At 44.2% G+C, this 13,513-nt stretch overlaps 1 protein-coding gene across 2 annotated transcripts in view; it reads left to right on the top strand.

The window, feature by feature from the left end:
• STXBP5L (syntaxin binding protein 5L) overlaps window positions 1-13,513 on the top strand; it is a 145,420-nt gene that overhangs the window by 62,407 nt on the left and 69,500 nt on the right. For both annotated transcript variants that reach the window (XM_060236808.1, XM_060236809.1), the window contains exons 7-10: window positions 1,808-1,891; window positions 6,460-6,583; window positions 9,462-9,540; window positions 12,169-12,323. In XM_060236808.1, coding sequence (XP_060092791.1) covers window positions 1,808-1,891; window positions 6,460-6,583; window positions 9,462-9,540; window positions 12,169-12,323 — 442 coding nt within the window. The remainder of the gene's footprint in view (window positions 1-1,807; window positions 1,892-6,459; window positions 6,584-9,461; window positions 9,541-12,168; window positions 12,324-13,513) is intronic.

The following is a 13,513-nucleotide window of genomic DNA, read 5'->3' on the forward strand; positions in this document are numbered from 1 at the left end:
ACGGAAAAACGAATGAATTGTGTGCTGTGGCATGCTGTTGGTCTCCCCCTAGAGTGCTTTTTACTTGGTGTCTGGTTGCTTCGTTGTTCATGCAGTTGTACGGCTGCTAAATCTGTGGCTGAAGATTTGGAGGAAGGTGGAGTTTGAGAAGGAGAGGAAATGGGTGTGATGACAGAGGCTCTACCTTCAAAGCCACCATTTTCTCCAGGGAAATTGATCCCTTTAGTCTAGATCACTTGTAATTCTGGGAGAACTCAAGGCCTTACCTGGAGATTAGCCACTGAAATATGAAATTGTCAGGGGAAAAGCCATCAATAATTATAACAATTAAACAATTTATTTCTGAATATTTAATATTCAAATATTCAAAAGCATTCATTTCCTGAGCCCACAGCAAAAGCTTGCGTACTAGGTGAGCGTTCAGGCGCCGTCTGAAAGATTCCACAGAACAGTAAAAAGTTTCCTCACACAGAAAATCAATTTAATGAAGAACTCATCTAAAGTTCATCCAAATCAGTCCACAATAATTATGATGAAGATCTTGAGGGAAAAAATTAATAAAGTCCAATGCCAATCACAGAAAGCCTGTCTACACTGCCCTGTGTCTTTGTCAAGACTGTTGGCTTTTACATAAACCCTTTCAAATACACAAAGGGCAACCGCTCACGTCTTTGAAAGATGGGCTTTCTGTGATTAATATTGGACTTAATTCATTTTTTTCCTCGTGATCCTTGCGGGGTGAAAGCGCTGACCTCCGTAAAGCCTGGACTTTCCCCAGTGCCCAGGGCTTTTTTTGTAGCAGGAACTCCTTTGCATATTAGGCCACACCCCTTTGATGTAGCCAATCCTCCAAGAGCTTACAGGACTTTCATACAGGGCCTAGTGTCAGCTCCAGGAGGATTGACTACATCAAGGGGGTGTGACCTAATATGCAAGTGAGTTCCTGCTACAAAAAAGCCCTTCCAGTGCCCCTAATCATTCCACTTTGAAGATGGGTCAGGACGGGGTGCCAATGACTAGGAAAGGGGAGGCAGATGTTGCTGCCTGATCCTGCATTTTAAATCCGGAAGGAAACAGCAACGACTTCAGATCAAACTGCTGGTCTGACCTCAGCCCTAGAATTATAACTGATCTCCAGGCTACAGAGATTAGTTTCCCTTGGACAAAATTGCTGCTTTGAATGGTTGACTCTGTTGCATTATAATCCACTGTCCCTTTCGTCCCCACACTGTGTCTTCCTGAGCTCCATCCCACAAATGCTCAGGGATTTTGCAACCCGGGGCTGCCAAACCTGTTAGGGTACAATGCTGCTCTAATTTGCAAACAGTAACACACCTAGGCTGTGATCATGCACACTAAATAATGCACTTTCAATCCACTTTCCAACTGGATTTTGCCAGTTCACCCAGTAAAATCCAGTTGGGAAGTGCACTGAGAGTGGATTGGAAGTGCATTATTTGGTGTGTGCAATGGCAGTCCTAGCGTTGCTTCTTTGAATTGTGATCGTTAGCCGCCAACTCAGCTGGGTTTCCTTCATTAACGGGAATGGAGGTGTTTGCTAAAGCTGAGAAAATAATTGTTCATAACAGTGTTTTCTGACTCGAGACTTTCTTCATCAGCAGACCTCAGCTTTCCGATTAGTCAGCTGACTTGACATTGCTTTCAGAGGTGTGAATTTGTATATGAGACGAGGCTGAGAATATGTCGTTTAAATCTAACTTTGGATCTTTGTTTTGCTAAAGAAGCCTTACAAAAAATATTAGAGCTGGCAATCTTCTTACGCTTGTCTCCCCCCCACCCCCCACAGCTATTGATAGGCTATGAAGATGGAACTGTTGTACTCTGGGATTTGAGATCCAAGAGGGCAGATTTAAGATTATATTATGATGAGGTAAGCCATTTTGTTTTTGCTGATTAACAGTACAAGACTCAAATATGGAAATAATGACGGATAGGGGCATCTTCTTCGGGAGCTCATAGAATTGGACCCCCTGGTCCAATCTTTTTGAAACCTTGGAGGGGGGGGTGTTTTAAGGAGAGGCACCAGATGCTATGCTGAAAACTTGGTGGTGAAAAAAAAGGGGGCCCCAGAGCTCCTGACACCCACAGATCAATTCTTCATAATACCCTGTGGGAATTGGTCTCCATAGAGTATAATGGAGTGCCCAACAGAGATTTTCGTCCCTCCCCACCCCACTTTTTGATGACCCTGAAGCGGGGGAAGGGCCTCCAAACCGGGGAATCCCCTGCCCCCAACTGGGGATTGGCAACTCTAGCTCACTTAAGACCCCTTGAGTACAGTGGGACTGATTTCTATGACCATTTTCCTCACAGATGTCTAAATGTATTCTAGTTTTTTATATAAGCTGAAACAGGGCCCAAGAGGTGGCTAGTAGAAGTGATAAGGAAAGGGAGTAATGTTCCCAGATTGCTCAACCCAGGGGCGTAGACTTTTCAATTTCCAGGGGGCGGGGTGCTGGGGCCCAGCCAGGGGCATTTGATCCAGTGACATCATAAGGAGGAGCCAGTGACATCACAGGGAGGGGCCTCCATTATCACTACCTATGAATTTATGGAGAAGCTCCCTCCCCGTAAATTTAGAGAGCACCCCCCAACAATGCCCAAGGATCGGGCCAAACCCAGGAAAAGGTGGGAGTTGGCCAGTGGTTACAGTGGTATCTCAGAGGTCTCTTGCTGTGTCCTGTTTTTGAAATTCACTATTAGAATAGTCACTTTAAGATCTGCATATATACATATCATTTGCTCATAGAACTGGATCCCCTGGTCCAATGTTTTTGAAACTTGGAAGGTGTTTTGAAGAGAGGCACCGGACGTTATGCTGAAAATTTGGTGCCTCTACCTCAAAAACCAGGCCCTCCAGAGCTTCAGATACCCACAGATCAATTCACCATTATACCCTATGGGAATAGATCTCCATAAGGAATAATGGAGTGTCCAGAAGACATTATAGACCAATCTCATTGTTGAATAATGACTATAAGATCTATACAAGAATTTTAGCAGAGCGACTGAAACAATACCTGACCAACTTTATAAACAAAGACCAAGCGGGATTTCTTCCTAAAAGACAAATAAGGGACAATGTAAGAGCTGTTATTAATGTTGTGGAATACTATGAAAAGCACCCGGAAAAAGAAGTGGCCTTATTTTTTGTTGACGCAGAGAAAGCCTTCGACAACTTAAATTGGGACTTTATGTTTGCGGTAATGGAAAAAATTAATTTAGGGGAACAATTTATAAAAATGACAAGAGCAATATATACAGATCAGCATGCAAAATTGTGTATAAATGCAGACCTTACTAAAGAATTGAAAGTGAGTAAAGGAACAAGGCAAGGATGCCCGCTATCACCATTGTTGTTTATAATGACTCTTGAAATTTTGTTACAACAAATTCAAAAAGATGAAAAAATAGAAGGTCTAAAAATTAGAAGATTCTCTTATAAATATAAAGCTTTTGCAGATGATATAGTGTTCATAATGGAGAATCCGGTTCAAGTGTCACCACGGCTGTTAGCTAAGATAAAAGAGTACGGAGAACTAGCAGGATTATACATAAATAAGGAGAAATCGAAATTCCTCTGTAAAAACATGCAACCAAATAAAACAAACGAACTACAAAAGGTGACAGGTTGTGAAGTCACAACCAAAGTTAGGTACCTTGGAATAGAGATAACAATGAAGAACATTGATTTATACAAAAACAATTATGAAAAACTGTGGTGTAAGATGGACAAAGATTTGATGAAATGGAATAAACTCAACTTGTCCTTACTGGGCAGGATAGCTGCAATCAAAATGAATATTTTGCCAAGGATAATGTATTTGTTTCAAACCATCCCGATTGTAAAAGAAGCAAAACAATTCAACAAATGGCAAAGGAAAATCTCTGATTTCATTTGGGCCGGAAAGAAACCAAGGATAAAGATGAAGATCTTAACGAATGCCAAAGAGAGAGGAGGTTTTCAACTTCCCGATCTAAGACTATACCACGATGCAGTTTGTTTGACATGGATAAAAGATTGGATAATGCTGTTAGACAAAAAACCTTTGTGGTTAGAAGCTCACGGAAATAGATTCGGCTGGCATGCATACATGTACTATGGGAAGAATAAAATGGATGGTTTTTTCTCTCACCACTATGTCAGAAATACATTACTAAATACTTGGATAAAATACAAGAAATACGGGGACGAGAGAAAACCATTATGGATAGTGCCAGCAGAAGTAATAAAAATAACAGCTGATTCTGAAGAAAAAAGAGAAATGTCATATAACCAACTGCTTAAGATTCAAGGAGACAAAATTGAATTAAAAACCTCAGAAGAGCTAAATAACAATTATGATTGGTTTCAAATGCAACAAATTAAAAGTTTGATGGAAAATGACATAAAATCAGAGGGGATTAGACGAGAACAAACAGAACTGGAAAGAGTCCTGTTAGGTGACAATGAAAAATTGATATCAAAAGTATATAAGTTATTATTGAAATGGTCTACAGAAGAAGAAGTAGTAAAGTCTCAAATGGTCAAATGGGCAATTAATGTGAATAGAGAAATACAAATGGAAACATGGGAGCACCTCTGGAAGAACTCAATGAAGATATCAACTTGTCAAAGCATTAAGGAGAACTGTTTTAAAATGATGTATAGGTGGTATATGACTCCGAAAAAATTGGCTAAGATAAGTAAGAAAATGTCGGATAGATGTTGGAAATGTAAAAAACATGAAGGTTCTTTCTTCCATATGTGGTGGACATGTGAAAGAGCGAAAGAATTCTGGAAGATGATACAACAAGAAATCACCAAAATTTTGGGCTATGATTTTAAGAAAATTGCAGAGACGTTTTTACTTGGATTACAATTAGAAAAATACCCAAAAGAAGACAGGACTTTAATTTGGTACCTGTTATCAGCTGCTAGGACTTTGTACGCGCAGCTTTGGAAGCAAGAAAAAATACCAGAGAAATGGGAATGGACCATGAAAGTTTTATCGTGGTGTGAAATGGACAAATTAACCAGAACACTAAGAGACTATGATTTAGAGATATTCAAAAGGGAGTGGAGAAAATTTAAAGGATATATGGAGAAAACTTGGAAAGTAAAGAAATATTGGACATTTTTTTAGTTGTAAGAATATATATACGGAACTTTGAGCAGTCAGAAGTGCCTTTAGTATGGATTTGAACTTATAACCTCGGGGAAGTCAACATTGGAGGGAGGGGGGATGGAAATGTCATATGGGTTAATGTGAAAAAAGAAAAAATTAAGAAATAGATAAGCTTTGTAACCATATGCTACCAATAAATTGTTTAAAACAGAAGACATTTCCCTTCCCCCCCGCTGTTTTCTGATGACCCTGAAGCAGGGGGAGGGCCTCCAAACTGAGGGATCCCCTGCCCCCAAGTGGGGATTGGCAACCTTATGCCTAGGTGGTGAACAATTGTCAATACACACCTACTTGACCAAGTCTTTAAGAGTGTAGTCATTTTGAGAAGAAGAAAAAGGCTTGCTGGGGCCATTAATTTTCAAAAGGATCTGACTCAGCATCCGCTTAAATGAATGTAAACAATCATAGGCTTGAAGAAGACACAAAATATCTATCTGCCCAAAGAACCCCCAAATGCTATAGCAATACGTATGCAACACAGCAATACAGTGTTATTCCTCTCCCCAATCATTAACTAGTTGAACAAAGTTTGAGTCCAGTAACACCTTAACTCAATTAGCATTTCTAAGAAGCTGGGGTTGTGTAAAGTACTGGGGTTGGCGCAGTAAGAGACCAGAGTCGGAGAGTGATTTCAGCAAGCTTTACTTCAGGAACACACACCAGACTGAGCTCTATTCAAACTTCCCGCTCTTTTATACAATTCTTGCCCCCTTCTGATTGGTCCTTAACTATCTACATGGATTGGCTATTTACAGGGCCCTAAGGGCCTATCAGGGTACAGTATGAGCCTAGATGTTGATTGGCTACTTATGTTTCAATCCTTCCCCTGATTGGGCACGCTTAGGCCTTCTCTGGAACCCTGGTGTGGAGTACAAGCTTTGGCTTCAGCTTCCCTCCAAAAGTAACAGTTCCCTCCAAAAGTAACAGTTCTCCCATTTAAGCCTAGGACACAACAGGTTGTAAAGTCGTTAACACCGCTAACTGCTTTGCAGCCCAGAGGGAAAAATCACACATGGACTCTACCACCCCATTCATGCCTTTGAAGATAATGATCTCTCCTCCTTGAAAATATAAATTGGAAGCCCCCAAGTCCTGTGTTGGTTGCCCGGAGGGGGCTTAGCCCCCACTGGGAAAATCCGTGAGGGGCTCAAGCCCCGGAACCCCCGCGTAGTTTATGCCTATGGCTCAACCCTAAAACACGCAGAATCTTTTCATGCGTTTAGTTCAAGTCAAATCTCATCTATGGATTGATCGCTGCTGTTTCTTTCAGGCAATTCATTCTATCGGGTGGCATCACGAAGGGAAGCAATTTATGTGCAGTCATTCGGATGGCAGCTTGACTCTGTGGAACCTCCGAAGTCCTAGCAGGCCATTCCAAATAATCATTCCACATGGTAAGGTTTGTGTGGGAGGTCTGCTGATACCTATACAAACTGAATTGTTTAAGCGAACGTTTTGGGCTTCTTAAAGAGTGTTTGCTAGTCCTGTGAATGTTCTAGAAACAGCCAGTATTGTCTATTCAGGCTGGCAGTGGCTCTTTGGGGTATCAAGTAGAGGTCTTTCACATCACCTGCTATCGGGTCTCATTTTAGGCAGGAGCTCATCGGAGCGGAACTCCGGAACCTCTAAATTTTATTGTGCTCTTTCTTTCTTACCGCCTTCCCTCCCCACCCCCCCACTGTCAAGTCGGCAGATTCAATAACGAGTCGTTGTTGATACAAAGAAACTACTTTATTGATACTGATACTTGAGGCTAGGCCAGCATTGAAAAGACTAAAGAATAAACTGTAGATACATTGCATATAAGAAACACTTCAAAGGGATTCCTAAGGGGGGAGGATTATGCAGGGAACATTCATACATTGATGTTACCAATTCGTTCTCAGGCTTGCATGGCCTTGATCGTAGTGGGCTCCTGACTCCCTTCCGAGAGCCAGGCCTGAGAAGGCACAGATAAGACTTTTACATCTTTCCATTTCAAAGCAAGGACACTCACTACAGGAAGGGAGGGGTAGGAAAGACCTGAGGTAGCAGCATTTGAATATACTTTGGTTCTACCCAGAATGCTCTTTGATTGAGCCAGAGTTACAGACAGACTTGACACCCACCCTAAAAAAAACATTGCTTCTGGGCTCCATTGTTCAAACCCCTTGTGAGAATTTTACTGAACGCTAAGATATGACAAACTTTCTAACATTTTCCCCCACAAAAAAAAATGGAAAAACAACCAGTATTCCCTCTAAGCTGAGTTAGTGTGAGCTAGCTCACGGGGGTTTTTTGCTTCTGGCTTACACGTGTGTGTCTTCGCTCACGAAGGCTGGCCCCAAAGCACACTAATTCATGCAGCAGCTTGCTTTAATGCCAGCAGTTCACAAAGCAGAATTTTTGCTCACAAGACTCCACAGCTTAGCGGGAGTATTGAAAACAATCAAAACATATCAAGCAGAAAGATGGAAATCTCCCTCATGCCACTGCGCCCACATAGAAGAAAGTAATTTTAAAAGTATGATGGGAGTAAGAAGAAGATTTTTGGATTTATATCCCGCCCTATACTCTGAATCTGAGTCTCAGAGCGGTCACAATCTCCTCTTCCTCCCCCCCCCCCCCCACAACAAACACTCTGTGAGGTTGGTGGGGCTGAGAGTGCTTTTATAGCAGCTGCCCTTTCAAGGACAGCTTCTATGAAAGCTAGGGTTGCCAAGTCCAATTCAAGAAATATCTGGGGACTCTGGGGGTGGAGCCAGGAGACATTGGGGTGGAGCCAAGATCAAGGCTGTGACAAGCATAATTGAGCTCTAAGGGAGTTCTGGCCATCACATTTAAAGGGACGGCACACCTTTTCAATTCCTTCCTTCCATAGGAAATAATGAAGGATAAGGGCACCTTCTTTTGGGGCTCATAGAATTGGACCCCCTGGTCCAACCTTTTTGGGGGGTATTTTGGGGAGAGGCACTAGATGCTATACTGAAAATTTGGTGCCTCTACCCCAAAAAACAGCCCCCCCCCCCAGAGCCCCAGTTACCAGTGGATCAATTCTCCATGATTTTCTATGGGAATAAATATCCATAGGGAATAACAGAGTTCCCAGCAGACATTTCCCTCCCCTCCCCCCCGCTTTTGGATGACCCTGAAGCGGGGGGAGAGTCTCCAAACCGGGATATCCCCTGCCGCCCCCCACCTGGGGATTGGCAACCCTAATGAAAGCTATGGCTGACCCAAGGCCATCTCAGCAGGTGCAAGTGGAAGAGTGGGGAATCAAACCCGGTTCTCCCAGATAAGAGTCCGCACACTTATCCACTACACCAAACTGGCTCTCACAAGGTTTTATTGCGACAATTATAATTCAAGAAGCATTTTAAGGTAGATGCTGAGCTGATATAATTTAGTACCCTTTCCCATGATGTCGGGATGTGTGGCATATGCAAATGAGTTGTGCTAATGAGCTCCAGCACCTCTTTTTCTACAAAATGATCCCTGCCTTTCATAAGAAATGACCCCTCCTTTCAGAAGGAATGCCAGCGGGGGTTGAACCTGGGACTTTCTGCATGCTAGGCAGATGCTCTACCACTGAGCCATGGTGTTGTCATCAACAGGGCAGCTTGGTCCAGCTTACTCCAGGGCTGTTTTATATTCCCAGTTTACCCAGTTCCCAGTTTAGGGGAGGGGCAGTGGCTCAGTGGTAGAGCATCTGCTTGGTAAACAAGAGGTCCCAGGTTCAATCCCCGGCATCTCCAACTAAAAAGGGTCCAGGCAAGTAGGCGTGAAAAACCTCAGCTTGAGACCCTGGAGAGCTGCTGCCAGTCTGAGCAGACAATACTGACTTTGATGGACCCAGGGTCTGATTCAGTTGAAGGCAGCTTCATATGTCCCATTGGGGAGAGACGATGGCTCAGTGGTAGAGCATCTGCTTGGTAAACAGGAGGTCCCAGGTTCAATCCCCGGCATCTCCAACTAAAAAGGGTCCAGGCAAGTAGGCGTGAAAAACCTCAGCTTGAGACCCTGGAGAGCTGCTGCCAGTCTGAGTAGACAATACTGACTTTGATGGACCCAGGGTCTGATTCAGTAGAAGGCAGCTTCATATGTTCATATATGTACCCCTTATAATCATGCAGTAACTCTGGTCCAGCACTGGTGGCTTGTTAACCAGAAATGGTGGGGGGGCAACGTTCTCTGCATGAGCCAGTACATCAGTTATGTCCTTTGCAAGGGTATCTGTTGTTGGGAAAACAAGTTTGCTTTGTCTATATTACGTTTTAAACTTTCTTTCAACAGGCAAAATTCAGCGAGATGGCAAAAAAGCCGAATCTTGTAAGCCGATTCTTAAAGTAGAATACAAGACCTGTAAAAACAGGTAGGTGTGTTTCTTTTTCATATAAAGGCAGGGACAGTTCTCACTCTACAGCTCTCACTCTGACCGATTTCCCACTCACCCTACGCCGCTCTGATGTTCCTCTTTTCCGCGGCATCCTTCCGATTTCCCACTATCTGCCCCGGGACTTCAGCCTGCGTCGGCGTTTTTGCGCGGCAAAGAGGAACCGTTAAAAACCAGTTTGTCCTTGCCGCTCAAAAACGCCGATCTTTGCTGAAGCCCCGGGGCAGACAGCGGGAAATCGGACGGACGGCGTGCTGAAAAGAGGACCGTCAGAGCGGCGTAGGGGGAGTGGGAAATCGGACACTGTTTCTGTTGTGATCAAACACAGCTTTGCTAGAGATTTGTCTGCTTTTTTTTTTGTCTTTCTGGAGTTTTAGAAAGTCAATGTCATCTTCACTGAACGTGTTGAATGGTTCTTAACGTTTCTATGGAAGGTCTGTAGAAAATAAAAACGTAGCAGGACAAGTTTTTGAAAAACGTTTTAGACGTTAGAATACACCTCCAGGCCAGCATGGTGTACTACTGGACGGTGTTGGAATTCAATGAGGAAGTTTTGGGTTCGAATTCTCACTTAGGCAAGATGCACATTGGCAGAGATCAGGAGTACCCAGCCTCTGGGATGGTGGGCACAACCACAAAATGATGATGATGATGATGATATCTCATCTTCTGTTGCCCCTAATGGGGCGGATGAAGGCTTTTAGTTGCTCTGAGGTGGATTGGAATATGAAATAAATTGTTAATAACAGCACTAGTAAGTTTTCCCTATTGAGTCTTCAGCATTTGCTAATTCAGATACATAGTAAAAGAAGGTGTGTGTGTATATGATACCCCTGTGTATCTGGATACAATATAATTTACTAATTAAAACCATCAAAATTAAAACTAACATTTACAGGGCTATATTCTAAGGGTTCTCCTCGGTATATGACGGCCGTATGTAGTAGACTAAAATCCACATTAAGTGAAGGCCATTTGGAAAAGGGTAGTCTTGCAGGCCGCAGTAGATCTAGATGATGACGATGGTGTCTACATCCGCTATCGCACTGATGGCAGCCTGTTCAACCTAAGGCAACTAAAGGCTCACTCCAAGACAATGGAAAAACTCATCCGAGAGCTACTATTTGCTGATGATGCTGCACTCGTCTCCCACTCGGTATCAGCTCTGCAGCATATGACGTCCTGCTTTGCAGAGGCTGCCAAGCTATTCGGCCTAGAAGTTAGTCTGAAGAAGACAGAAGTTCTCCACCAGCCTGCACCCCAGGAAGATTATCACCCTCCCTGCATCACTGTGGGTGAATCAGTTCTGAAGACAGTCCAGCAGTTCAGCTACCTAGGGTGCATCATCTCCTCAGATGCCAAGATCGACAAGGAGATTGACAACAGGCTGGCAAAGGCAAATCGTGCATTTGGCCGACTGCACAAAAGAGTGTGGAGCAACAAGCATCTGAAAAAAGGCACAAAGATCAATGTTTACAAAGCGGTTGTGATGACAACCCTCATCTACGGCTCCGAATCGTGGGTTTTATACCGTCATCACCTGCGACTCCTCGAGCGCTTTCATCAGCGCTGCCTTCGCACCATCCTCAACATCCACTGGAGTGACTTTGTGACCAACACTGAAGTCCTCAAGAGGGCGGAGGTTACAAGCATCAAAGCACTGCTGTTGAAGACGCAGCTGTGCTGGGCAGGGCATATTTCTAGGATGGAAAACCACCGCCTTCCCAAGATTGCTCTGTATGGCGAACTTTCCACCGGCCATCGAAATAGAGGGGCACCAAAGAAGAGGTACAAGGACTCCTTGAAGAAATCCCTTGGCACCTGAGGCATCAACCATCACCAGTGGTCTGACCTAGCCTCAGATCGCAAAGCATGGAGGCACACCATCCAACAGGCTGTCTCTTCCTTTGAGAACGCACGCATAGCTGGTCTTGAGGACAAAAGGAGATTGAGGAAGAATCGCACTGCTACAGCACCAACCCCAAATCAGACTTCTCCCTGCAGCCACTGTGGCCGGATCTGCCTGTCCCGCATTGGTCTTGCCAGCCACCAGCGAGCCTGCAGCAGACGTGGACTACTGCACCCTTCTTAAATCTTTGTTCGTGAAGTCAAGCCGAGAGAGAGAGTCTTGCAGGCCCTACGGAATTGATCAAGACTCCGCAGGGCCCGCACTTCATCTGGTAGTTGGTTCCACCATTATTATTATTAACCTCTGGAGAAACCTACGCCACCCTTTCTCCACTTCTTATGTGATTTTTGGTGGCGGGCGGCTTGCTGGCCTTTTGACTGTGGGGTGGTGGCCAAGGAGAGCCCCGGGTGAGCGAGGTCTGCTTGGGCAGGCCGGATCTCTAGCCAGCCCAGGCAGGTCTCTTTCACCCCGGGGCTCTCCTTTCTTGCACCGGGTTGCTTTTGGCTGGTGGGGGAGGGGCGACATATGCTAATGAGTTATGCTAATGAGCTCCACCATCTATTTTTCTACAAAATGGCCCCTGAGCCTAGTCTAGGAAAATCTCCCCCCCCCTCCCTCTTTCAGAAGATCTTTGGGCCTAAAAGCCGCGCAGAGGTGGCACAATTATCACTCTCTTTTCATTCTTCTTTTCAATACAGTGAGCCTTTTATAATTTTTTCCGGGGGACTTTCTTATGATAAGCCTTGGCGAAGGCCGAGTCTCACGATCATGCATGGAAAAGCAATCACAGTGCTTGAAATGGATCACCCCATCGTGGACTTTTTAACCCTTTGTGAAACGCCGTACCCAAATGGTGAGTGGATGCTACTGTCGTGGCCTGACAGCGAATGCATTTGTATTCACGGCACAAATACTCACGTTCGTATTCACAGTGGGGCAGAGCTGAAAAAATAGCCAGGAGTTAGCGACCGGTTGATCGCACCTCTTGATACTTTTACAGTGCAATCCTAAACAGAGTTATACATTTCTAACTCCGTTGAAGTCGATGATTTTTAAAAGGGTATAAATCTGTTTAGGATTGCACAGTTAGTTACAGCAGAAATGGGGAATGTGAAAGCTTACAGGTAGATGTGGGGGGGGGGGCAATTGTCATCTTCAGTACAATAATATCTCCTCTGGCAACACTCTAGCACTCACCCCAAACTCTATCATTTAACCATAACAGTTTCGTATGAATGCTAGAGCAGCACCTAATTTGATGGCGTCGCTTCCAGCTCACTTCAAAAGTTTCAGTTCTTCGTTTGTACAAATGGATCTTTTTTGTGTCTCATCCAGAAAATGTGATACTGATGTTTTACTCACTAAGTAGTGCTAAGCTGTTACTTCGTATGAGTGTGGGTACCTTATTCTTACAGAGCAGGGGTACCATAAAATATTTCTAGGTGAGCTTGGCTCCACATGGCTATGGGAACATTTGAATTGGCCTCCTGTGTGGGTTGGTCGGGATTGTGTGGTAAGTAATTCATGCCACTTCCCGACTCCCTGGTGGCTTGAAAGTTCTCACCCTATAAGCCAGGGGTGGCCAAAAGCAGCTCTCCAGATGTTTTTTGCCTACAACTCCCATCAGCCCCAGCCATTGGCCATGCTGGCTGGGGCTGATGGGAGTTCTAGGCAAAAAACATCTGGAGAGCTACCGTTGGCCACCCCTGCTATAAGCTAATGCTGCTTCTACCCTGCATAAATGCCACATTCCCTGTTGCTGGCTTGGGATATACTAGAATGCATTGAAGCCATATTTGTAATGACAGCTCTTCACGGGGTATAGCATTAGGTTTATTGCTAAAGTCACATACATTACCCCCTTAAAGATCTAAATCCGGGGTGGCCAAACTTGCTTAATGTAAGAGCCATATAGAATAAACAGAGGTTTGAGAGCCGGAAGACATGAACATCAGATGTTAGCGCCCCAGAAGAAAGGCAAATAGATGGGAGGGGGGGAGGGAGAGAGAGGTGGAAAGAAAGCAACTGTAACTTTAAATGCAT

The sequence above is a fragment of the Heteronotia binoei genome, chromosome 4 (genome assembly GCF_032191835.1).
Source record: "Heteronotia binoei isolate CCM8104 ecotype False Entrance Well chromosome 4, APGP_CSIRO_Hbin_v1, whole genome shotgun sequence".
Taxonomy (NCBI): domain Eukaryota; kingdom Metazoa; phylum Chordata; class Lepidosauria; order Squamata; family Gekkonidae; genus Heteronotia; species Heteronotia binoei.